At 44.5% G+C, this 26580-nt stretch overlaps 1 protein-coding gene across 1 annotated transcript in view; it reads right to left on the bottom strand.

Moving 5' to 3' along the window:
- LOC147174831 (amyloid-beta A4 precursor protein-binding family A member 1-like) overlaps positions 1–26580 on the bottom strand; it is a 115017-nt gene that overhangs the window by 20427 nt on the left and 68010 nt on the right. The window contains exons 4-8 of the mRNA XM_086076151.1: positions 25682–25827; positions 22771–22857; positions 21568–21753; positions 19558–19737; positions 7317–7529 (exon numbers count right to left, since the gene is read on the bottom strand). Of these exons, the coding sequence (XP_085932277.1) occupies positions 7317–7529; positions 19558–19737; positions 21568–21753; positions 22771–22857; positions 25682–25827 (812 nt within the window). The remainder of the gene's footprint in view (positions 1–7316; positions 7530–19557; positions 19738–21567; positions 21754–22770; positions 22858–25681; positions 25828–26580) is intronic.

The following is a 26580-nucleotide window of genomic DNA, read 5'->3' as shown; positions in this document are numbered from 1 at the left end:
AACTCTCATCTTTCATCAGAAAAAAAAGTTTGCTTCTCCCTTATTCCGTTCTTCAATAATCAACAATAGAAATAGGTTAGTTTCACCCAAATGCTTTGTTTTGGACCAAAATACGGAGAAATCAAGCTTTTTGTGATACGATATTATTTCATGCACTCTAGTGAATTTGACACCTTTTTTTTTTCCATGAACGATACCACAAACATCTAAACAGTGCTTTACTTCTGTAAAACACTACCACCAACAATGAAAAAGTGTTTTTTGATAGCAAAATACGTTTCAACAGTGAAACAATTTGGCAAACTATTTACAAATTTGTGCAACTGTGGTACTATATAAAATTGTGTGGATGTTTCAACTACACAGTTTTTCTTTTTGTGAGGTATATTGTGTAAAACTCCCCTGCGTGCAAGAGGACGCAGCAGGATTTGCACCACAGATTAGTTTCACTGCGATTGCCCCTTCGCGTGCACTTTCTTGCCGGCCTTTTTTTCCGGGGAATAGCAGGTATATACTGCAGTGTGTGTTTGGCCATGTTGTCATCAAGTCTACTCTCAGGATCATGATACGGTGACCTGGTGTTACGTCTGGCTTCCTCATGTCCTTCAGTTCCTATACCGGGTGGTAAGAGATGTTCTGATCCATCTTATCCACTCCATTCATGGTGGCATCATAGTCCAGAACCAGTGTCTTCTCCGTGATCAGACTGTACCCACTCCTCCGATGAATATGCATTGGACTCGGGGTACTCTTCATCGTCCGATTGAACGTCCGCCTGTGCAGAAGTGCTCGTTTTCCACCGTTAGCATCGCTAGCCGGTGAGGCTTTACGACGCGATTGAAGCCGCCGCGTCAACGCTTCCAACTTCGGCGTCAACGCTTCCAACTTCGCGTCAACCTCGGAGTCACCATCATCACCATCAATGTGCTCTTTAGCATTGGTCGATGCTTTTCCTCTTTGAAAAAAATGCTCAAGCGTGAGCTGCTTGCAACCGGTCGCCATTTTCGCTTCCTCAGCCATTCTCCCCTCAACACTCTTGATCTTGTCATCGCTGCCATCTAGTGCCCAAAAATAGTCATTATACTAACTGGACCTGCTTGATACTTTCAGCACAGTTTGCCAAGGCTTTCCTCCACCCGTTTTCAAAAAATTCAAAATAAAACATAATGAACGTCTTTTAACGTCTTTGGCGGCACTCATTTGGATTTTACTAAACGTTTTTGGCTGTCAAAGTTAAGCAATCGTAAAAAAAAACTAAAACTAGAGCTGCGAGCAGCTATAAAGGGCCCTTGCAGCCCGGACCACTTTGGGGTACTTGCACATTGGGATACAGGTACATTCAAAGCCACATTTCTTTGAAATGTGGATTGTTTTTATTTTTTTGCCAGGTGTGATGAGTGTGTAAAGCTCAAAGAGTTTTGGTCAATGTTAAGACCCTCAAAAATCAGCGTCCGTTTTTATTTTTGGACAATGAGTTGCCCTGATTGGCATTTTTTAAAGTACATATATACACATCATCGTTAGTTTTACGCATAGCACAATATTGCTTGTATTGTCCATAGAGGGCTTCAAAAATAACATTATAAATGTCACACCGCGGTGAGGTTGTCCTGTCATTTCCTGTTTTATTTTGAAAATTCTGACTCCTCTCGTTTCAGGTCACTTGCCCTTCCTCGTGTGGTGTCAGTGTCAACCCTGATTCCTGATTGTGTCCATCTGTTTCCCATTACTCTCATGTTTTAAATGGTCTGCGTCTCCCCTGTCTTGTGCCTAAGTGTTTTCGTCAGAGCCACTAAAGCCAGTTACCGTCCACAGCCTTGTTGCCCTGTCCCTTGAGAGAACTTTGGTTTGTAACTTTGAATAGCCACAGTATTGTTTTAGTTAAGGAGTGATTTTGTTTTGATTATAGTTTAGACTTCCTCCCTTTTGGAGCGCCTTTAGTTTAACCTTGAATAGCTTTTGTTTTTTCCCTCTCAATGAGGAGCTTTTGTTTTGTTTAATAAAAGCTGCTTCAGCCTCAACCTCTATCTCTGCGTCTGGGTTCTAAAACTACCACGTTGTGTCAGAACACTTAGGCCAGTATGGACCCAGCGGAGAGGGAGCAAATTGCCGCAGCAATGCGAGCTCAGGAAGCCCGTCTCTCCCAGCAAAAGGAGTTTCAGACAGCCATGGCAGCGCGAATAGTCCAGCTCACAGCACAGTTACAGGACGTTCAGGATCGCACCAATAGCCCTCCTGCTGTGCCAGAGACTCAATCAGCCATGCCAATTCCGCCCGTGCCGTATACCGGGTCAGGGATCAAGCTAGCCTCCCCTGAGCGATTCTCTGGGGAGCCAAGACAATGCAAGGCATTTTTGACTGACTGTGACATTCATTTTGAGTACTCCCCCCAGGCCTTTCCCACAGATCGATCCCGGGTGGCTTTCATGATTTCCCACCTGACTGGGAGAGCCAGAACCTGGGCCACGGCAGAGTGGGCCCGCAGTTCCCCACTCTGCGGCTCCGTCACGGAATTCCGAGCCGCTCTTCAGAGGGTCTTTGATCCAGCCTGTTCCGACCGGGAAGCTAAGCAGCCTGATACAAGGAAAGGACTCCGTGAGCGACTATGCCATCCGCTTCCGCACTCTCGCGGCAGAGAGTGGCTGGAACTCCACGGCTCTCTATGACGTCTTCCTCAAGGGCCTGGCGACGTCCATCCAAGAGCTGCTCATCTCAGTCGATCTGCCACCGGATTTGGACTCCCTCATCGCCCTTGCCATACGGACGGATCATCGGCTGCAGGAGGTGACGCAGAGCCGCGGTCGCCGGGCAAGGACGATGGAGGGATCCCCGCTCTTCCAAGCACCAGGTGTGTCAGCTCCTCTCGGTTCTTCGGCAGTTCAGCGCCAACCCGTTCCCTTGGGGCGAGAGGAGGAGCCCATGCAACTGGGCAGAGCGCGGCTTTCGCTGGAAGAGAGACTGCGCCGAAAGCTGGAAGGTCTGTGCTTTTACTGCGGTAACCGAGATCATCTCCAAAAGGACCCAAACGGTGAGTCAAGTTACGACTCCAGTGTCGGTTCCACGAAAACTCACACCAGTAAGAATCATTCACCGCACCACTCCCACAGACCTCCATGCCCTGATAGATTCTGGGGCTGATGAGAGCCTGATAGACTGGGGGCTTGTGAGACATTTTGGAGCCAAGACTGAGCCACTAATTAAGCCCATTAAGGCTAGGGCACTAAATGGAAGTGAGTTATTCACCATTACACACATCACAGAACCCATCCAGCTCCAAGTTGGAAAACATAAGGAGCACCTAGTTTTTCATGTGTTTCAGTCTCCTTCACAGACTCTGGTCCTAGGACACCCATGGTTGTGTGAACACAACCCCCATGTAAACTGGTTGACTGGCGAAGTTCTGGGATGGGGGAAGAATTGTGTGAGCCATGGGGTTGGTTCGCCAATTCGAGAAGTGGACATCACGACTGTTAATCACATTTCTGTTAATTCCTTCACAGACTCTGAATACCCAAATTTGAGCATCGTCCCTTCTTGCTACCATCACCTCCAGGAGATTTTCAACAAGACCAAAGCCATGTCGCTCCCACCCCATCGTGCCTATGACTGTGCCATAGAGCTGATTCCAGGTTCCACCATTCCCAAGGGACGCCTTTATTCTGTTTCAGGACCAGAGAAGGCGGCCCTGAAGGAATACATCGAGACTTCCCTGAAGGCTGGACTGATTCGTCCTTCCTCATCACCAGCGGGAGCAGGTTTCTTTTTTGTGGGGAAAAAGGATGGTTCCTTACGGCCTTGTATAGACTATAGCCTCCTTAATGACATTACAATAAAGAACCGCTACCCCCTTCCTCTCATGTCTTCCGTGTTTGAAAATCTTCAACAAGCTACGATCTTTACCAAATTGGATTTGCGCAATGCCTACATCTCATTAGGATCCGGGAGGGGGATGAATGGAAAACCGGGTTTAATACACCTAGTGGCCATTACGAGTACCTAGTCATGCCCTTCAGTCTCACTAATGCTCCTGCGGTTTTCCAGGCCATGATTAATGACGTGTTGAGAGACTTTCTGGACCAGTTTGTGTATGTTTATTTAGACGACATACTTATATACTCGTCAGATCTAGCCACACATCAAATCCATGTTTCCAAGGTTCTTCAAAGACTGCTTGAGAACAAACTATATGTCAAGGCAGAGAAAAGTGTTTTTCATGCCAAAACCGTCTCCTTCCTGGGCTTTGTCATAGCCCCTGGGAAGGTACAGATGGATCTGGCTAAAACTAGTGCCGTGAGGGAGTGGCCCACACCTTATAGCCGCAAGAAGGTTCAGCAATTCCTCGGGTTTGCCAACTTTTACAGACGCTTCATCAGAGGGTTCAGCGCAATAGCTGCCCCTCTGCATGCCCTCACCTCCCCTCTGGTGAGGTTCAGCTGGTCACCGGAGGCAGAAGCCGCATTTCAAGCACTCAAACAACGCTTTGTCACAGCACCAATCCTCACAATGCCAGATCCACAGCGGCAATTTGTTGTAGAAGTGGACGCGTCCAATGAGGGGATCGGAGCTGTCCTGTCTCAGCGTGCAGAGAAGGATGGAAAGATGCATCCCTGCGCCTTCTTGTCGCAACGACTATCCAAGGCTGAACGAAACTATGATGTTGGGGACAGAGAGCTTCTGGCTGTCAAGATTGCTTTGGAAGAATGGAGGCACTGGCTTGAGGGGGCGAAGCATCCGTTTGTGGTCTGGACCGATCACAAGAACCTGGAGTACATACGCAAAGCCAAGAGACTTAACCCACGCCAGGCCAGGTGGGTGCTATTCTTTAACCGTTTTTCCTTCTCTCTCACTTATAGGCCGGGGTCTCGTAACGTCAAGCCCGACGCCCTGTCCCGTCTCTATGAGCCCGAGCCTGCAGCTAAGGAACCAGAGACCATCCTTTCGCCGAACTGTGTGGTTGGAGCCGTGACACAGGACTCACCCCATTCAAATGCGTTTTTGGCTACGATCCCCCCTTCCCCCTTTTTTGCTAACCTGGAGTCTGAGGCCTCTGTTCCTTCTGCCCATGCCTTGGTCCGTCGCTGCCATCGCATCTGGGCAGCCGCTCGGCAGGTACTGGAGCGCCAGAGGGACAGAGGCAAGCGAGCAGCTGATCGGAAGAGGAGACCTGCTCCAGCATACTAGCCGGAGGATAAAGTGTGGCTGTCCTCCAAAAACCTTCACTTGAAGGTGCCATGCCAAAAGTTGGCACCACGGTTTGTGGGCCCGTACCCCATCTCCAAGGTGATCAACCCGGCCGCTGTCCGTCTTCGCCTGCCTCGGTCCCTTCGTGTTCACCCAACGTTCCACGTTAGCCAAGTCAAGCCAGTCAGGGAGAGTTCCCTGGTTCCGGCTCCTTCGCCCCCGCCGCCTCCTGTGATTGTGGATGGGGGTCCCGTCTACAAAGTGAAGCGACTGCTGGCCGTCCGCAATCGGGGCCGGGGCAAGCAGTTCTTGGTGGACTGGGAGGGGTATGGGCCCGACGAGAGACAGTGGGTTCCTTCCCGCTTCATTATGGATGACTCTCTAATTGAGGACTTCTATAGGGACCAGCCTGGGCCGTCAGGAGTCGGCCCTAGAGGGAGGGGTACTGTCACACCGCGGTGAGGTTGTACTGTCATTTCCTGTTTTATTTTGAAAATTCTGACTCCTCTCGTTTCAGGTCACTTGCCCTTCCTCGTGTGGTGTCAGTGTCAACCCTGATTCCTGATTGTGTCCACCTGTTTCCCATTACCCTCATGTGTTAAATGGTCTGCGTCTCCCCTGTCTTGTGCCTAAGTGTTTTCGTCAGAGCCACTAAAGCCAGTTACCGTCCACAGCCTTGTTGCCCTGTCCCTTGAGAGAACTTTGGTTTGTAACTTTGAATAGCCACAGTATTGTTTTAGTTAAGGAGTGATTTTGTTTTGATTATAGTTTAGACTTCCTCCCTTTTGGAGCGCCTTTAGTTTAACCTTGAATAGCTTTTGTTTTTTCCCTCTCAATGAGGAGCTTTTGTTTTGTTTAATAAAAGCTGCTTCAGCCTCAACCTCTATCTCTGCGTCTGGGTTCTAAAACTACCACGTTATGTCAATAAATAACATTTTGTAGCATGTACCAAAGAGTTACTTCGCAGTTTGTCTTTCATGGGCGAAGGAAATATGAAACACAAAAAAATGATGATCGTCCCCGTCAAATAGTATTTCTAAGGGTCAAGATTTTTTCCCCCTGTTGATGGGCGAGGTCTTGACATGGTTCAGGCCAAGTTTGAAGTAAATCGGCTGAAATGTGTAGGAAAAATGGGCAAAAGAATGCCCCCTGTAAATGTGCAAAAATCGGCAAAAGTGGGACATTCGAAAATTCGTAGCTCACTTTCTGTTCATTTTAGCATTTGTGTCCAAGATACTTTTTTTTGTAGGTGTTGGGCTCCCTCATATACCTAAAAATTGTTGTAGCTCTTGCTTAAACGTACAACCGGGGCTGCTTTGTTAAAAATTAGTAGGGGGCGCTAGTGATAAAAAAAATAAAAAATCGTACAATACATAATAAAATATTTCTCATTTTGCCAGGCCAGATATGTATGCCAAGTTTCACGAGTTTCTGTGCATGTTTAGGCCCTCAAAATCGGTGTTGTTTTCTTGGCGAACAGTGTGTAGCCACGCCCACAGTGATTCACGAAAAGTTGCAAACTTCGTGTTATAACATCATGAAGGCCTAAACAGTCTTCTGAGCAAATATGAGGTAGATCTGGTAAATCGAAAAAAAAACACGTATTTCATGTGGCCAGTAGAAGGCGCTATGACTATTATGAATTATAAGTAGATGTCTTCAGGACTCGACTCTCATCAAATGTGTGAAATTTGGAGAAGGTAGTATCATCTGGGTCAAGTTAAAGCAGCTTTTATTGTCACGGTGAATCATCAGACTTCGCAGCACTGTCATGGCCATACCCTTTGCCAAAAAGTCACAATATTTAGTGTGGGGCATGATCAACATGTTAAAGCTTCTGTGACAAATTTTCAACTGGATCCCTTTCACGGGGTCGGTGCAGTAGATTGCCGGGATTGGTTTTTATTTTTGTCCTGTAGGGGGGCGCTATGGAGCCATCATAATATCAAATTTTTCGCCTTGCCCGAAGAGTCTGCAAAGTTTGGTGAGTATTCGTTCATGTCTAGGGAGTCAAAAATTTGATCGTTTGCGGAGAAGAAGAAGAAGAAGTAGAAGAAGAAGGAAAAATAGGGACCTCGCAGCGGTGGCTGCTCGGGCCCTAAAAAAAACCCCTGTAGGATTGATATCTCACCTACCTTGATGAGACTCTGACAAGTAGACAGTGGAAGACCCACCAAACTGGTACCACTAATAGACATGATCTGATCACCTATGTTCAGTCTGCCAGACCTTTCTGCCGGCCCAGCATGCATCATGTTGGCAATGATGACTGTCGGTAGGATGGAGCCCCACCCACTCTCCACAATGACAACACCAAGAATCTCCCCTTTTGCTTTCTCTAGCAACACCTGAAATACAGAAATGATGAAAAAAGAAAGAAAGAAAGAAAGTTAATATGTTAAGGGGAAAGATTGTGGAAATTTTTGGGGAAGTACACTAAATGCCAATTTTTGTTTGGCGGCTTGGTGATGAAATTCTGCTTCTAAAAGTGATAATGCAAGTTTCTATGGGTGCACAGTTCAAATGTGTGCGTGCGTGTGTGTGTTATTGATTAGTTCATGGATTAGCATAACCGTTGCCATGGGCGGGTCATAATGCTGATTTGTTAATGTATGCTGATGACTCGACTTTTTTCTGTACATCACCATTCTCAACTGTATTGAAAGTGAAACTTCAGGCTGAGTTGAACAACATTATCAAATGGACGAGAACGAACCAGCTGGTATTAAATATTGACAAAGTCAACGTGGTGCCCCAGAGGTTGCTGCGGAAATTACAACTCCCCTCAGTACTGTCTAAATTTCTCATAAGCCATTACGGCAACCCAAATAATCGCTACACACTGTAAGAGCTACAATACAAATAAACAAAAATTGCCATTAATAACTCAAACGGTATGTTTTGTATATCCTTTTACCGTATTTAAGCCATATACTAGGGTGACCATATTCCCATTTCCCAAAAAAAGAGGGCACTTGTCCCGGCCTAGAAATTGTGGTACCAGTCCTGTTACACAGTGTACTTCACCTCCTATTAGTCACGCAATGCCAACCGGACAATTTCATGAATTTATAAAACCCCCGGATGCCTCAACAGGACGTAAGAAAATGGTCTGTCCTCCAAAGGAAGACAAAGATAAATTTAGTCAACCTACCATATACTATAATGAATTGCCTTATATTATTACCTTTTATAGCCTTGACAATCTCTTGAGTACAATTTATATTGTAAATAAACATTTTAACCTTGCCTGTTGCCTTTATAAATACCTTTAAAAAAAAACATACAGAAATACAGATTCTTAGTCAATAAAACAGAATCTTGAGCAATAGCATTACTAAATATTTACCAAGGAGCGTTAGCACACTTCAGTGGACGAAAACGGTAATGTTTTAACCAGCAGTAAATTACACAATGAACATGAAATATAGCAACATTAGTTAAACAATAAAATATTGCTCCTATACGAACCTCGTTCCCTTCTCAGCCAGGTGCTAAAGAATCGTTCACTGAATTAGTTGTAAACTTCAGTTTTCTCTGATTTCCTGTGGCACGCACACGTCTTCTCTGCACTTGGAAGACGGCGCTACTAAGTACGTCGGTTACTTATGTCAGTTCCTACCAGTTTATGAGACCTTTTCCTGTATCCTTCAAAATAAAACTATCAACTATATTATAATAGCACAATAAAACAACGAAATTCTGCAATACAAAAATGCAAAAACAAAAATAATAGGGTCATTTACATATTTTATTTGAGAAAACCTGAGGGGGGGACCGCCTAGTTTGCTTATGACCCTGCCACCAACAACCATTAACATCGCGACTCCACAAGCAAGCACCGCAACAGCAATCAAGAAAACATACCGGTTGTTTGGTCATAGCGACACTCTCGGCTAGTGTAATTAAAGGGATAGTTCGGGTTATTGGACATAAATCTGTATGGCATCCTCACCTAAAGTGGTGTGCAATCAGCATTGATTTACCGCTGACAGCGTCCTGTGACACGAGATCTGGTCCGGTGTTGGTCGAGACGAAAGTTGTCCGGCAAGTTGGCTGTGGTCACAGAAATAAAGCGTTTTTCTTCTAAAAACAATTTGTGTTCAAAAGAGTGATACATTTGCATCACAAAACTGCCCATTAGTAAAAAGTCGGACTCCATTACCGCCGGGCTCTATTTTTCTGTTCGTATCACTGCGCGGCGCACTTCATCCAGCTGACAGATGCGCACAAACCAAGTTGTTTGGAAGTGTTTACCTGATGCGAGAGAGCTAATGGAGAGTGAGAGCCATTAGTATATAACGTTACGAGTGTATAAACTTTATAAGCTTGTATAACTAAGATGTGTTGTGTGTTCCTGTGTTGCACATTTTGTTTTGTATTCTTGTGTCCGAGTGTTTGTGAACGCATCGCACGTCTCGTGGTGGAAAGGGACTCACACATACATTGTTGGTAAAGTGTGCTAATTCGGCTTGCGAGTAAAGTTTCTTGTGTTCGGCGTTGGCTGCGGCCCACAGCAGCCGGTTGTGTGAAGACAAATAAAAAGGTGAGATTACCAACCACGTCTGCTGGCAGAGTTCTTGTGACACGTCACACTATATTATATTGTTATATATGTTAATATGGTGCGGACGCGTGATTTCCCAGGCTACCAATAAAAATTTCCCTGAATCTTCGCACACATTTTACCGCTTTCCGAGCACTTCAAACAAGTGCACCCAATTTGTCAGTGACAGTCACCCGCTCTCGAGGCTACAGCTGATCAAGTTGTACCACTTCTCTATCACTCCTCGCTCTCTCTTTCTGCCCGTTCTAATTTCATCAGACGAATATCGGCATCAGTATATTCGGGTGCATAAAGATACCCCCTTGGCTCAGTGCTAAAGACATTGTCGTTGTAGTCAGACATTTAATTGTGAGTTTTCAAAGATATAATTACGGTGGAACGCGCGTCTGCCAGCTGGATATGCAGCACGCCACGCAGTGATACGAACAGAAAAATAGTGCCCGGTGGCAATGGAGTCTGAGTTTTTTTTTAATGTGCAGTTTTGTGATGCAAATTTATCACTCTTTTGAACACAAATTATTTTTCAAAGAAAAACGCTTTATTTCCGTGACCCCAGCCAACTTGCCGGACTACTTTCGTCTTGACCAAAACCGGACCGGGTTTCGGGTCACAGGATGCTGGCAGCGGTAAATCAGTGCTGATTGCACACCACTTTAGGTGAGGATGCCATACAGATTCATGTCCAAAAATCCAAACTATCTCTTTAATAGCACCAACAATTGTATTTCTCTTATTTAACGTGAAAAGTGTTGAAAGAACAAAGAGCACCCCCGCCACACACACATATACCTCCAGCCCCAGCCTGGAGTGAGAAGATTGACACACAAAAAGAAAAAAAAGAAAAAACTTATTTTGCAACAGAAGAATGAATTATGAAATGTTATGTGTTTGCCATTTTTGAAATGTTGACTCCATGAGGTGTCATGAAAATGTTCCATTGCAGTGGCAGATTCTCCACTTAACTTTCATGTGTATGCACATTTTGACAGTTGTCAGCTTCTTTTGATGTGTTTAACTGTATGTGTTTGCATTTGATTGAAGTTTGAACTTAGAATCTAAGGTAACATGGGATCTAAATTTAATTTGATCAGTTTTCACCAAAATTCGACCCAAGGCTGGTAAGGTTCCGCTCTGGTCTCTGTGTAACTCGATGGCGGACCCCCCTGGTTGGAAGCTGACTGAGCACCATATAAAGGCAAGCTCCCTGCTTGTTTCATTCTCTTCATTCTTTTTGCCTCTTTGACTCCTCTCCTTCACACTGCTGGTTCCTGGTTGCTGGCTCCCATGCTCGTGGGGGGGTCCATGCTTCATCTGGCTCTGCTTTCGGCTAGTCCACGACGACCGCACGGCTTGCCATCGCCCAGCGACAGGCGCAGTGAAACACACTGCTTTGGGTCTCTAAAAAGGCTAAACGGATCGCAGTGCTAACAATGGCACTCTGACGCCCCAACCAAAAAGGCCTCTCTGCAGCCAACAGGTTGACCATCCCCCGCCGTAAGGCTCAGCTGCCCAGCGGGACAAACTGTCTCTCTCGCTTCATCTTCTTCTTCAAACAACGGGCTTGGTGACCCTCCAATCCAGGCTTTCTGCGTCTCGGACCAACACTAGGCCATTTATAAGTGCAACTTCGCAGACATTAACCAGATTGTACAAATTGGTGCCTCCAATTGGGTTAAACAATTAGGTTAAATGTGGGTCCCATGTTGGTTTGATTAGGAAATCCATCACCTCGTTTAAGACCGTTTCTCCTTTCCTGTTTTGTTTTTTCTTTGATTATCTTATCATTTTAGTCCTTGTGTTATTGCCTATGACAATAATAATAATACTCAACGGTCCGTCGCTCTGGGCCCGGCGACGCGGTTCGGAGCCTGTGGGCCGCCGGGGTGCCCGGTGGTTTCCTCTCCCCTCCCCCTTCCTCCCCCTTGCTGCCTCTCCCTCCTCGCCTCTCCCCGCCCGTCCTCCGCCTCCTTGTCCCTTCTCCCTCGTCACCCTTCCTCCTCCTCTCCCCCTCTCTCTGCGGCCCTGCCGCTGCCCACTGCCCTTCTTGTCGTCTCCTTCCCCCCTCCCTTCCCCCTCCCCGGTACGCCTTCCTTCCCCTCCCCTGGGACGGGGGCTCCATCCATGGCCCGGGTCTCGGTGCTCCGGGGGCCGGCGGGGGTGGCTGGGGTTTGATGTTGTGCCCGCCCCGCTCCGGTGGGCGTCCTGGCACCTCGGGCGGGCCCCAGTATCCTGGGGGGCGAGCCCTATTGCCCCGCCGGGCTGGTCACATATGCCCGCCGGGGTCCCGGTGGGGTGGGTGGGGGCTTGGTGGGCGGGTGCGCCTCCTGCCCCCGCCCGGTTGGGGAGGGCCCCGCTGGTCGCTCCTCTTAACTCACTACACTAGGTTTGCACAATACACTTTTATAGACATATAGGGCACATAACACACTTTGGGGGGGTGGGGTAGGGTGGAAACACCGTCTTCACCCTACAACTCCCCTCCAATTTTAATGCACCACACAACTGGGGGGGGGGCTTGTGGGGGTGCCATCGGTTGGGGACCGCGGTATAGAGCAGTGCTGCGGTCCCCTGTCCATGTCCCCGACCCCCCCCCCCCCCCCCCTATCTATTTTTTTTTAATGCACCACATACACTCAGTAACATGCTTGGGAGGCGGGTGGATCGGAGCGTGGGAATATCATTTCCCTCGGCTCCGGTTCACCTGCTCCTAATTTTAATGCACCCCACACACACACACACACACACTTGTATATACACTGGGTGGGGTCACATTCACGGTTTAGGGGTAGAGTTCGCCAGTCGGCGAGCTGGCGGACTCAGTAACAGGGGTTAACTTTCACAAAGAACGCTGGGGTGACGACCGGGGCCTTCCCCCGCCGGGCCTGCGGTTCGGGGGTGTCGGCCGTCCTCCGGTGCCCCCATCTCCCCTTCTGCCCCCGGTGTTCCGGCCCTCCACGCGGCGGGGGGTGAGGTGGGCGCGGCTGCCCTCTCCACTCCGCTGTCCGGCCCCTCTTCGGCGCCGGTGCCTGGGTGCGGGGGGTCCCCGGGGGCTGGGGGTCGGGGGTTGGGGGGCTGCCGGTTGGTCGGGGTGGGGTCGGGGGGGGCGGCTTTGTTGGGGGGGGGGTGCTGGGGTGGGAGGGTGTCTGGGGGATTGGGGACCAGGGGGCGACTGGGGCTGGGTTGGGGTGGATGGCGGGGGTGGGTGGGGGGCGGGGGGGTCGTGGGGGTTGCGGGGGTTGGGGCTGGTGGGGTGCCTGGCGGGCCTGCAGTGCCCCGTCCTGCTACGTTGGGTCGGGGGCGCGGCCCGTGTTGGGGTGGGGGGCGCTCCTGCTCCTGGGTTTGCTCTCCGGCCGGTGGCCCTGGCGGGGCCCGGGGGTCGTCCTTTGGCGCTGCCGCGGCCTGGGGGACCCTGAGGTGTTGCGCTTGCTCTGTCCTGGCAGGGGTCGACGGCTCCCCTCTTTGGTGGAGATTTTCATGCATGCCAGATCCACCACACCAGCATCTATCGAAACTCAGACACAATCTGCTTCCTCCTCAGGTCATTGAATCGGTGGAGGCTGGTGTCTGTGGATCTCACTCGGCTTTGTCTGTCCTTCCTTCCTTTCCTCAGTCTCTCCTTCGGTCTCTTGAGGTCTCCCTGATTTTTTATTTTTTTTGGATTTGTTGGAATTTAGATGTTTCTTGGGTTGGGGAAGAATTCTGGTGGAAGGCCCGGTGGGTGGTGTCTGGTCGGTGCTGGATTTCACCTTCCTTGGTTTTCTTTGGTCCCCTCGGGTCTCCTGACGGCGGTGTTCGGTTTAGGTGAACGGTATGGGATTTTTTCTAATAGGTTTTTGGTGACCTAACAAATACACGCACGCACGCACGCACACATGCACGCACGCACATACACATACTCACCCACATACAAAAATATATATATATATATATAAAAATTAAAAATTAAAAAAAAATAAAGAGCAATGATGATGACATTTCCGAATGAACAATACTGAGCTCTTTATAGAAGAAAAGAGAAAAAAGAAAACAAATTATAATAATAATAATACTCAACTAGAAACATAGTAATAGATGACAGAAATACTAGAGTTGGAACCAGGAAGGAGTATACAAATACCTGGGAGTCGATAAAAGTGATGGTATCCAGCATAGCAAAATGAAACAGTAGATAAGAAAATAATATAATGGGAGAACAAGACTAATCCTAAGAACTGAGCTAAATGGAAGAAACAAAATAGAAGCTATCAATAGCCTTGCAATTCCAGTTGGGCAATATAGCTTTGGCATCATTAACTGGAAAATCTCAGAACTGAAGAAGATTGACATTAAAGCACGCAAACAAGGATGCTACATCCTAAAGCAGATGTGGAAAGGCTGTATATCCCAATAAAAGATGGAGGTAGGGGCCTGATTGACGTAGAAACAGCATTCAAAACTGCAATAGTAGGGCTTCATCACTATCTGAAGCACAAAGAAGTGCAATATCCAAAGAAGGTGCTTGAACATGAAAGATCTAAAGCCAAAAAAATCAATATCCAAGAATGCTACTAAATTCAAAAGTGAAGTAACAATGCTAGAGATTGAGAATAGAGAAAATAAATCTGACATTGAAAATGCTAAAGCCCTGAAATACGTGTTTAAATCCTGAATAAAGTTAATGGAAGAAGAAAAGTGGAAAAACAAAGCATTACATGGCCATTATCCAAAGATCCTAGAGAAGCCTCACGTAGACACAGTCACTACCAACAAATGGTTGTCAAGTAATTTGAAAGGAGAAACAGACCAGGCTATAAACACCAGAAACTATCAGAAAGTAATATGTGGCCAGCAAGCGGAGGGCATGTGCTCGTAAAAGGAAGAGACAGTGGACCATATTCTATCTGGATGTAAGGTACTAGCCAAAACTGAGCACATCTCCAGGAACAATAATGCTGCAGCATATTTCCACTGGTGCATCTGTAAAGACCATGATAAAGAGATTACAGACAAATGGTACAAACATGAGCGTGAGACAGTGATGCATAATAAAGATAACAACATCACCATCATGTGGGACATGTCAGTCAATACTAATAGAACTATAACAGCGAACAGGCCAGACATCATCGTTAAAGATTCAGTAAATTCCACCTGCAAACTGATTGATATGAATGCCCCATCATAGAGAACCATCACACTGAAGGAAATGGGAAAAAAAAGCAAGTGCAAAGACCTAGAACTAGAAATACAAAGAATGTGGCATATGAAAACAGTAATGATCTCTGTGGTTGTTGGTGCACTTGGTACAGTAAAGAAGGATATGGTAGAAAACATCATGAAAGTATCAGAGAGGACTACTGTGACAGAGATTCAAAAGATCTGCATGCTGGGATCTGCGCGAATCCTCAGAAAGGTGCTTAGTATTTGAACAGAATAATTGACTTGAGTGACTGACGCCCTAGGTAATGTAGCCGCAAGGTGGCACAAGCCAGTGTCTTCTTGTGCCGGTCCTAAGCCCGGATAAATACAGAGGGTTGTGTCAGGAAGGGCATCCGACGTAATACTTTGGCCAAATCAAACATGCGAATCAAATACATGACTTCCATACTGGATCGGTAGAGGCCCAGGTTAACAACAACTGCCAACGGTGCTGTTGACCTACAGGGTGCCGGTGGAAACTGGACTACTGCTGGTGGAACACCAAGAGTGTAGGACTGAGAGTAGGGACTTTGAATGTTGGAACGATGGCAGGAAAAGGTAGAGAGCTGGTTGGCATGATGCAGAGGAGGAAGGTGGACATACTATGTGTTTAGGGGACCAAGTGGAAAGGGAGCAAAGCTAAAAGTTTAGAAGCAGGATACAAGAAGCAAGTAATCAAAGGTGTGATGATCAATGTTGTTAGTGGGTATGTGAGCTGGAGGAAAAGGAGAACTTTTGGTTGGACCTTGATGAAATGATGCAAAGCATCCCTAGAAGTGAGAGAGTTGTCATTGGTGCAATGGACACATTGGTGCAGGAAACAGAGGTAATGAGGATGTGATGGGCAAGTTTCGTATCCAGGAGAGGAACGCAGAAGGACAGATGGTGGTTGACTTTGCAAAAAGAATGGAAATGGCTGTCGTAAATACTTTTTTCCAGAAGAGGCAGGAACATAGGGTGACCTACAAGAGTGGAGGTGGGAGTACACAGGTAGACTACATCTTGTGTAGACGGTGCATTCTGCAGGAGATCAGTGACTGCAAAGTAGAGGTAGGTGAGAGTATAGCCAGACAGCATAGGATGGTAGTGTGTAGGATGACTCTGGTGGTGAGGAAGACAAAGACGGCAAAGGCAGAGCAGAGGATGAAATGGTGGAAGCTGAAAAAGGAAGAGTGTTGTATGACTTTCAGGAAGGAGTTGAGACGGACTCTGGATGGTGCTTCCAGATGACTGGACAACTACAGCAAATGTGAGCAGGGAGACAGGTAAGAGTCCCTTGGTGTGTCATCTGGAAGGAAAGGGGATACGGAGACTTGGTGGTGGAGTGAGGAGGTGCAGAAGTAGATCCAGAGAAAGAGGTTAGCTAAGAAAAAGTGGGACACTGAGAGGACTGAAGAAAGTAGACAGGAGTACAGGGAAATGCAGCGTAAGGTGAAAGTAGACGTGGCAAAGGCCAAACAAGGGGCTTACGATAACTTGTATGCTAGGTTGGACATAAGGAGGGAGAGACTGATTTATACAGGTTGGCAAGGCAAAGAGACAAAGATAGGAAGGACGTGCAACAGGTTAGAGTTGATGAATGAGGAAAATGAGAGAGAACGAAGCGTAGAAGAGGTGACTGTTGTGGACCAAGAAGTAGCAAAGATTAGTAAGGATAAAGTGAGAAGGGCATTGAAGAGGATGAAGAGTGGAAGGGCATTCGGTCCTGATGATATACCTGTGGAGGTATGGAAGTGCCTAGGAGAGGTAGCAGTAGAATTTCTGACTGGGTTGTTCAACAAGATCTTAGATAGTGAGAAGATGCCTGTGGAATGGAGGAGAAGTGTGCTGGTGCCCATTCTTAAGAACAAGGGAGACGTACAGAGTTGTGGCAACTACAGAGGAATAAAGCTGATGAGCCACACAATGAAGCTATGGGAAAGAGTAGTTGAAGCTAGACTGAGGGCAGAGGTGAACATTTGTAAGCAGCAGTATGGTTTCATGCCAAAAAAAGAGTACCACAGATGCAGTATTTGCTTTGAGGATGTTGATAGAGAAGGTCAGAAGGAGCTGCATTGTTGTCTTTGTAGAAAGCTTATGACAGAGTACCCAGAGAGGAATTGTGGTTTTGTATGAGGAAGTCTGGAGTGGCAGAGAAGTATGTTCAAGTGGTGCAGGACATGTATGAGGAATGTAAGACCGTGGTGAGGTGTGCTGTAGGTGTGATGGAGGAGTTCAAAGTGGAGGTGAGATTACATCAGGGATCAGATCTGAGCGCCTTCTTGTTCGGTATGGTAATGGTCAGGATGACAGACAAGGTTAGACAGGAATCTCCATGGACTATGATGTTTGCAGATGACATCGTGATCTGTAGTGAGAGCAGGGAACAGGTGGAGGAGAAGCTAGAGGCATGGAGGTTTGCCCTGGAAAAGAGGGAAATGAAGGTTAGCCGTAGCAAGTCGGAATATCTGTGTGTGAATGGGAGGGACCCAAGTGGAAGAGTGAGGTTACTGGGAGAAGAGACCAAGAAGGTGGAGGAGTTTAAGTGTTTAGGGTCAACAGTCCAGAGCAATGGAGAGTGTGGAAAAGAAGTGATGAAGCGTGTGCAGGCAGGCTAGAACGGGTGGAGAAAAGTGTCAGGTGTGATGTGTGATAGTTTCAGCTAAAATTAAAGGAAAGGTTTAATAAACTGTGGTGAGACCAGCTATGTTGTTTGGTCTGGAGACTGGAGGTGGCAGAGATGAAGATGCCGAGGTTCTCTTTGGGAGTGACCAGGATGGATAGAATCAGGAATGAGTACATCAGAGGGACAGTAGATGTTAGAGATAAAGTCAGAGAGGCCAGACTGAGATAAATTGGACATGTCCAGAGGAGAGATAGCCAGTATATTGGCAGAAGGATGCCGAGTTTCCAAATGCCAGGCAGGAGGTCTAAAGGAAGACCAAAGATGAGTTTTATGGATGTAGTTAAAGAGGACATGAAGGTAGTTTATGTGAAAGCAGAGGATGCAGAGGACAGGGTTAGATAGAGGCAACTGATTCACTTTGGCGACCCCTAAAGGGTAAAGCCGAAAGAAAAAGAAGTGACTGACGCCCTGGGTGCATCCGGCTGATGCACAAAAGAAACACCAGCAAAGACTGTGATAAAAGAGATAATAACAACAATAATAATAATAATAATAGTAATAATAATAATGATAATAATAATGATAATAATAATGATAATAATAATGATAATAATAATATAAAAAATATATAAAAATAAAAATTATTTGAGATAATAAAATATTTTATAAAAAGTAGTGAAAATATTACTTTGCCTGGTAACCAGGGATGCACGATAGTATTGGTGGCCGATAATTATCGTAAATTATCGACCAATTTGACGTCAAACAGATAAAACAGATAATAAAGAAAGTTGCCGATTATTATCGGCAATTATCAACCAATTTGACGTCATACAGATAAACCAGATAATAAAGAAATCCGCCGATAATAATAGACATGCCACGTTGGTCAATCTATTGTGGTTGTGGCTCAAATTGTGCCCAACTCCTCAACCCCTCCCCTCTCCTATGGTGGTGTTGCATATTTGTGACGTCATAATGCGCACGACCTTGAGTTCACAGAAGATGCATCATGGTGACATGGCAGTCGCCAGCGTGGGCTTTTTTTTCTGTGTTGCATTTTTAAAACATGAAGTTTTTTTAAATATTCCTTATAATTGGGGAAAGCGATGTATTTGCATGTATTAATGTTGCGCCTGAATTTAAAAAATATATATTTTTGCGATCGTTTTAATATTTTGTATGGTATCGGAGTAATTTTAAGCTTTGTATGTTTTTGGCCAGTTACTTACAGTATTTGAGGACCCCAGGAAGACTAGCGGCCACTTTGTGGAAGCTAATGGGGACCCTAATAAAGAATAACGAGAGTCTACGGGCTGTGCAACTAAATTGCGCTACAGTAACTTAGGAATTCATGTCATGAGTGCCCACACTGCCCAGTGAACACATTTTTCAGTTTGAGTTATGGTACCGTATTACATTCTTTATTTTTGTATGTGTACGGTAGTGATTGTAGGCTGCCACATGGTGGCGACAATGCACAGTTTAACTTAATTTCACAAGCACCTTGGAGACCCCGTGATTTTGGCTGCATATGCGTGGGGCATCCATCTTGATTCAGGGTTTTTTTTTGTGGTTTTGAATAGGTGAGTGTGCTTGTCACTACCATCCATTTTATATCTTTGGCTTAAAAGACCATCCAAGGTTTTTTGTTCAATTAATCTTGTTGTTAATGCGTGTTGACTTGTTTATCTTGTGGGAACAAGATTTGGATTATTAGTTGTTTAATTTCCTGTGGTTTGATTTGAGCAATTGAGTGCATTATGCCTTACCAATTTATACTTTGTATTACCTTGATTTCACTGCACAACTGTAATGTGAGTTTCTTTTTGGTTTTGAATCGACTTTTAAAGTGAAATCATCTCAGCCACAATCCGAGTCCTGTGCTACCTCCCTCTGCACCACAACACATCAACTAAAACACAACGCAGACTTTGCCAGTGTGCAGGGGCTGGTGCAGCATGCCTGGGTTACATATGCTTGTACAGTAGAACCAATTCATTGTTTGAACTATAACCAGTCTTACCTCTTTGCAGTTTTCCGACTTAGAAAAGCAGATGAGGTCATCATTGTACATGTCCCGAGTGTTAACCAGGTCACTGTATTCTTTTTGGCTTAGGTCATCAGAGTTAATGCCGGTAGCCCTCAAGAACTCCTGGTAAGACACACTAAAGGCCTGCCCGATAGACTGAGCAATTAGCTGGGCCTACATGTTGGGGTAAAACGGAATGAAGTCATTTAGTTCCATACTCTATTCACACAATGAGTCCATAGATTTGGTCAAGACCAATAACTATTATCATACATTTCAAGCCTTGTTAATTAATTCTCTAATTCTAATTCTCTAATTAAGTCCAGCATGCGGGGAATGTAAGCTATCTCTTCTTAAAAAATCAAGCTTTATTGTCATTTCTACAATACGTACAGAGAAACAAATCTCAGCACAGCTCAAAGATTAAAGGATAACGTGAGAGTAACAACATTGCAATAGTATTTTTGTGTGAATGAGGTGAACACTGTATGACAGTTTGACAGTAACACTGGCATTTGGTGATTTCTTAAGTACACAATTACACAAGTCCTCCAACAATAACGACCATATTGGTCCTTTTACCATGCAGCAAAATACGACCAGGTGATGCATATTGTAGTTTAGCGGCCTCTATTGGCCATGTTAAATAGCGAAAAAATACAAAACTGAGACGTCTATCATACTAAGCTAACAATTAAATTTTAGTGTTGACATGTATGTCAATTTGCCGTCACGGACCAATGGTTGGGGTTAGGATGAGGCTTTCAGTGAGGTTGTACAGTACACGTTACGTCTTTACATGGGACAGTAATGGTTGAGATTAGGAAGACGTACAGTGAGGTTGTAGACCGTTACAAAGCATGTACTCAACACTAAGAAAACATGTAGTCAACACTAAAACAATCACTCGACGCCTATACATGGGACACTAATGGTTTAGATTAGGAAAAGGCACAGTGAGATTGTAGATCAAAAACATGTAGTCAACACTAAGAAAACATGGAGTCAACATTAAGAAAACATGGAGTCAACACTAAGAAAACATGGAGTCAACACTAAAACAATCACTTGACATATAAATCAGTCAGATAAACACTCGTCTTCCGACCAGACGGACTGGGTTCGAGACTCACTTTTGATTTAACATGGCCGATAGCGGTCGCTAAACTAAAATATGTAACACTTGGTCGGAATATCGCACCTTTTCAAAACGACCTATATGGTTGTATTGGAGGACTGTCTCCAATTACAATATCCCCACACATCAAAATAACAGTATCAACTACATAGTACTATTTTATACGGTAGACAAGGTCTATATAAATAAACTTGACTTCTGAAGTTTGAGCTCAGCATTAGCGTGTATAATTTACTCTGCAGAAAATCTTTGATTTATCCGTAACAATAGAATGGAATAATGGCAAATGCTGCTTACAAAATACAGACAAATCAGACCACTTGGCATGTCTGTACCTATCCACTGCCAGTGTCAATCACAAATCACAGTTGCTGCTAGAGGTGTGATAGAGTGAGCAATCATGTGTAGACAGATCTTCAACTCTCACTGAAGTGAGAGTTGAAGATTACAGCTTGATGAAGCCAAAACCATCTGCAAAAAGCAGAGATGCAGTACTGTCTAAAGTGCAACCAATGCAAGAAACGAACAGAGTTAGTGTGAGGGAGGTAGATAAAAACTGAGCTGTTAAAAAAAAAGAAAATCTAATTGGCTGGTAAATTTAGAGTTACCTGCCAAACATAAGCTGGTGAACAAAAAAGTTAATTAAAAAGGCCTGTTAATCAAGGTGTATTTTCCCCTAATTTTGTGGTGCCCCCTGAAGACACAGCACCTTAAGCATTCACCTATGTCACCCAAAGGGAGAGCCGGCCCTGGCTAAAACCTAAATATTTTCAAAATCATATGAGACAAAACAAAGGGACATCTGGCCCTTCTGTATGTGAAATATCTCCGTGAATAGTTTCATAATAAAATTGTTGTTGACTCACATCCTCAGATTCAAACACATGACACATTATCTTGTACTGGCACTTGCTGTCTGCTTCCAGGTCTGATGTGTCAACAGTTTCTTGAGAATCGAGTTGTGACATTCGACGTCTGGCCATCAAAACCACAATGTTCCCGATGTCTGCAATGTAGGAGATGGTGCGCAGAGGATGGTTCAAAATTGTCTCCTGGAAGTCAAAGAGCCCCAACAGTCCGTAAGTGAATGATATCAACACTGAAAATCAATGCTATTTTAGTGTAAAGACCATAGGTGGGCGTGTCAGTAAATTTTGCCGGCTTCCAGATAAAAACAACACTAAGGAACTTTACAATCTTCATAAAATATTTACATAACTCTGCTGATGAAACATTGACTTAAAACTTGTTGAATGATACATTTGTCATGGCCTGAGGGGGGTCTGTATCACTTTTACTGGCACTAAGCAACTTTGAGGAGGGTGACAGGAACCGTGACACACAAAAATTTACAAATGTACTGACTGCTTTATGGCATACGTCACTTTTCCCTTTCCCCATTCGTTACAAAATTACAGTGATCAATTGTCACCATTGGCCGATGCAAATTTGCATTCTGTTATCATTGGTTTGGCTTATTCATTCTAAACATAGCAAAGCACAATGACACAAACATATCTTAATGCTTCATAATTTAAATGTTTGGTTATGGTTTAAAAGTAATGATTTTGACGTTGACTGTAAGAATTGAATGTCCTTAAACACAGATTATTTTACAATTTGCATTCTGATATCAATTGCTATATATATATATATATATATATATATATATATCGGGTCGTTTGTCGGCCCTTTATCTCCGGGACGCAGGACACCGAGGAATTTCAAACGGCCACGACTGGTTTGGGGCGGTCAATCTTAATTTTAATGATGAAGATATGAGGCAGGACACATAAACCCATTTTGACTGGGACCGCATCGCCGCGGTGCCCCCGAAACTCCACTCGAGCGCTCTGGCCGGCGCAGGCCTGCGTGAACCGTGGGGCAGCCAGCAGGCGGCGCGCTGAGCCGTCTGTTGGCGGCAACGGATGGAGCATGCATACATTGTAAAAAAAAAAAAAAAACTAACCAAAAAGCACGCTGTTAAAAAAAAAAGCACGCTGTAAAGAAATCCGCGAAACAGCAAGGCCGTGAAAGATGAATCCGCGAGAAACGAGGGAACACTGTACCTGAGAATCTGCATTGAGCACTTTTATTCTCTGAGTGGAGATGAAGAGATCAACTTCTGTCATGGGCTGGGCATTATCCTCTAGAGCCTATACAAATGTACACATTTACAGAAAACATATGGGAGAAAAAAAATATATACAAAGTGATCAGGTATTTGTATTTTCAAGTCCATCATCACCACAGGAAACACAAGTGACCAAAATAATAAAAACAAACAGAAAAATACATTAATACAAGATGCAGATCATTATTGGAAGCAGGAATGCAAGTAGATGTGTTGTATGAGATCTTGGTTCATACTGGAGCATTTAAATAGAACATAGTTTGTCTGCTAAACTGTAGGGATGCCCCAATCCAATTATTAGATTGGGAATCGCAGCTGATGACATGGTTTTCAGCATGTCGGTTTCAGGGAAAGAAGATCAATTTGACAAATTTTTGGTCATAAAGTGACAAAATAATCCAAAGCTGTAAAGTTACATCTTTATTTTGTAATAGGCAACTGTTGTTTTCCAGTTCTGTGGGGTTGGGTTTTTATTTGATTTTGGGTTTTCTTGTTGCCTTTTGTGATCAGTGTTTTGTTATGTGCTCCAGCGCCGCTGCCGCCCCGAACCTCCTTGCCTCGGCCGCAGTCGTGCCAAGTCTCTTAGCCTCTGCCATGGCGGTCTCAAGCCTATGATTGTGGACAGGCAGCGCACGTCCCGCTGCCTTCCTCTGCTCCTCGTTCAGCGGCGCAAGCCCTGTGGCCGCCTTCTGCTTTGCATGCCAGGGCGGCGCGGATGCTGCCACAGCCATCTTCTGCTCCAGTGTGGCATCCGGGACGCCCTCCTGACTGGCGGCGCCGGGCTCCCCTTGTCTGGCGTCCGGGACGCCCTCCTGACCGGCGCTGATGGGTGGGCCAGGTTCCCGCCTCTGTGCCCCATTCCGCCCGCCCTGTTTTGGGACTTTTTGGGTTTTAGGGAGCCGTCCCTTGAGGGAGGAGTACTGCCATGTTTCGGTTCTGTTTTTCCTTGGTCTTGTTAAGTGTAATCCTCGTGTCAACCAATCAGTGCCCTCAGCTACTTGTGTCTTGCCCCAGGTGTGTTTTGTTGTGTCATTTTCCTCCCGTCATGCTGCCAGTTTTTGCCTTGTTGTCCTCCCCACGTGTTGTTTTCACTTGCCATTTGGAGTTCTCTTTTGTTTTGTATAATTAAATTCTTCTTTTTTTTTTACATTACCTCTGCCTCCTTGCCCTGCTTCCCTGCGTTTGGGTCCTCCACCAAACTTTAACCCCCCGACAATGAGTAGGCCTACATGTCTGGAAATATTAGAATGGAACTTACAATATTTTTTATAACATTCAAAGCGTTAAGCAATATTATTATTATTATTATTATTATTATTATGCCTACGAATGTGCGGCAGCGCTTTTATCTTAAATATTATCCAAAATATGGCAAGCTTCATTCTAATATTTTTAGACTATGATTAAAATATGTTTGCACATGTACTCATACTTTTTGGGGACAATCAGTCACTTATTTTTTTTCATAATGCCACCGAGGACCGGTTGCACACATGAAGGAATTGGCTGTTGCACTCCACTCCAGTCACTTATACAAATGTATTTCTTCCCCTTTCTTTCTCCAAGGAAGAAACCTAAGATGGAGTGATATCTAAATGATGGCAACTTGACAACACCATACTAATTTTTATAGCACAATCAGACCAGGAAATAAGTCCAAAATGAACAGGGGTTAAAATGAACAGGGGTTGCTTGCACACAAACGTGTCGCGGACGCCGATGTCCAATAATTACATCTTCCAATAAAAAGGAAACGAAAATAATAATCTGTTGTGTGGGTCAATTTGACTACAATTTTAGGTTAATTCACGGGTTGTCTCAAATCTCGCTTTTACACCACAAACACGTCGCAGGTATGTCGCAAAATGACTGTGTTGACAACATCCTATTTTGCTAATACAACATTCGTAATGTTCGCAGTTCAGTGGGAGAGGGGCTTAAGTCATTGATTCACAAAACTGCCTGCAAAGAAAAATAAAACGCTTTTAGCCTGGGACATAATAATATTATTATTAATAATACTAATAATAGTAATAATACTACTACTACTAATAATAACAATAATAATAGTTGAGAGTTAAGTGGAAGAGATTCCAATCGCTTTCAAGAAGACTGGTTGTAGAATTTAAGCTTATCTAGCTGGACGCGTTTGATCTTACACACAATCTTAGACTAAAGAGTCAGGCAATTAAAATTTTTAATCATAATTATTCGCATGACTTCAACAGTTAACTCACAATTAATCGCAAATTATATATCTATTCTAAATGTACAATGAAATATTTCTTCCCTAAGTTTCATACTATACTACTATAAAAATGTTAGACTAATAGAAAAATGGCTGCATCTTTTAGTCATTTATACTGTAATTGCATAGTAATTCATAAATTTGAGTTCAAGTTAAAAATATGTACTGTACTGCATTGCATTTGTAAAACGATCAGTGCTTTTTTCTTCAACTTGACCCCAGTCTCCACAAATATATGCATTATTATTATTATTTATTACTGTTAAATTTCGACATGGACGTGTCTGCTGCATTGTGACTAAAATTCCCCCAGTACAGGTTTTCCAAGTAAGGGGTGGTCTTTAATCGCGCGTTTATTAAAATGTGTGGTGTTAAAGGACACTAATTTTGACAAACCTACTAAAGAGTTTCCTTCCATGCTAGAGAGGTCATGTTCCACATCATTAGAACCATCAGATACAGATCACATTGCCATTGCCCCCTTGGCTCGCCCATGTGTGGTGGGACAATAAGAAAGGACTGTGTGCATACTACAAAGAAGGATCTTAATGCAAGAGTGTGACTGGGAGTATATCTGAGCAGAATGAATGTGTTTCACCTTGATGCGGGTGACAGCCTCCTGTGCCTGCATCATGCGGATGTTTTTGGTGGGCGTCTTAACTGAAAGCAGCTGAGTGGAGCCCAAGTAGTTGGCGACAAGGATGATCCCATCAATCAAGTTGTCTGGGTCACATGGGCCTGGGACTGAACATATAAGACAGCATGAATAAAGAATTGAGGCTATATTTGCATGACCGTGGCTACAGTAAGTATAAGGGGGTTAGTTTAAATGTACTTTAGAATCAACTGCATTATGGCAAAAGGATTAACAGGACATGCAGAAAATATAGTTAGAGACCAAATGGGGCATAGAGGCAAAATAACTTTGTGGTTGTTGAAGACGTTTCACCTTTAATCTAAATGGCTTTTTCAGTTATAGTTGTTCTTAAGTGCTCATTACTAGTTTGACATGCATAATAAAAAATTAAAAAATAAGAAAAATAAAAACTTGACCCCAGTCCCCACAAATATGTGTTATTTAATTTATTACTGCTAAATTGTGTTACAATGACTCCTTTGCAGAACGTTGATGCTTTTATTTTGTTAAGTTCAATACGGATGCACATTGTAAAATGATGTAACTTTACTGCATCCGAACCAGACAAAATCGCTGTGTTCTTTTCATGTTAAGAGCTATCTAATTTTTGACATGAATTAACTTGTGAACTGCTGCACAGTTTTAAAATGGTAAAATACAACTTGACGCCACAAATGTCCCCACAAATATATGCATTATTATTGAATTTATTACTACTAAATTGTGTTATAGTGACTCCTTTTCACAACCTTTTATTTTGTTAAAGGGACAGCAATGTGAAAAAAATCTATTCTAGGTCATTCTGCTCTCCAAGCACCAGCCCCTCACAACCTGAGAAAACAAGCTGTTTGACATCATTG

The sequence above is a fragment of the Leptonotus elevatus genome, chromosome 5, assembly GCF_054856555.1.
Source record: "Leptonotus elevatus isolate MCC_2025b chromosome 5, RoL_Lele_1.0, whole genome shotgun sequence".
In the NCBI taxonomy this organism is placed as follows: Eukaryota; Metazoa; Chordata; class Actinopteri; order Syngnathiformes; family Syngnathidae; genus Leptonotus; species Leptonotus elevatus.
Note: the sequence above shows the minus strand (reverse complement) of the source record. Positions and strands in the feature narration are given on the sequence as shown.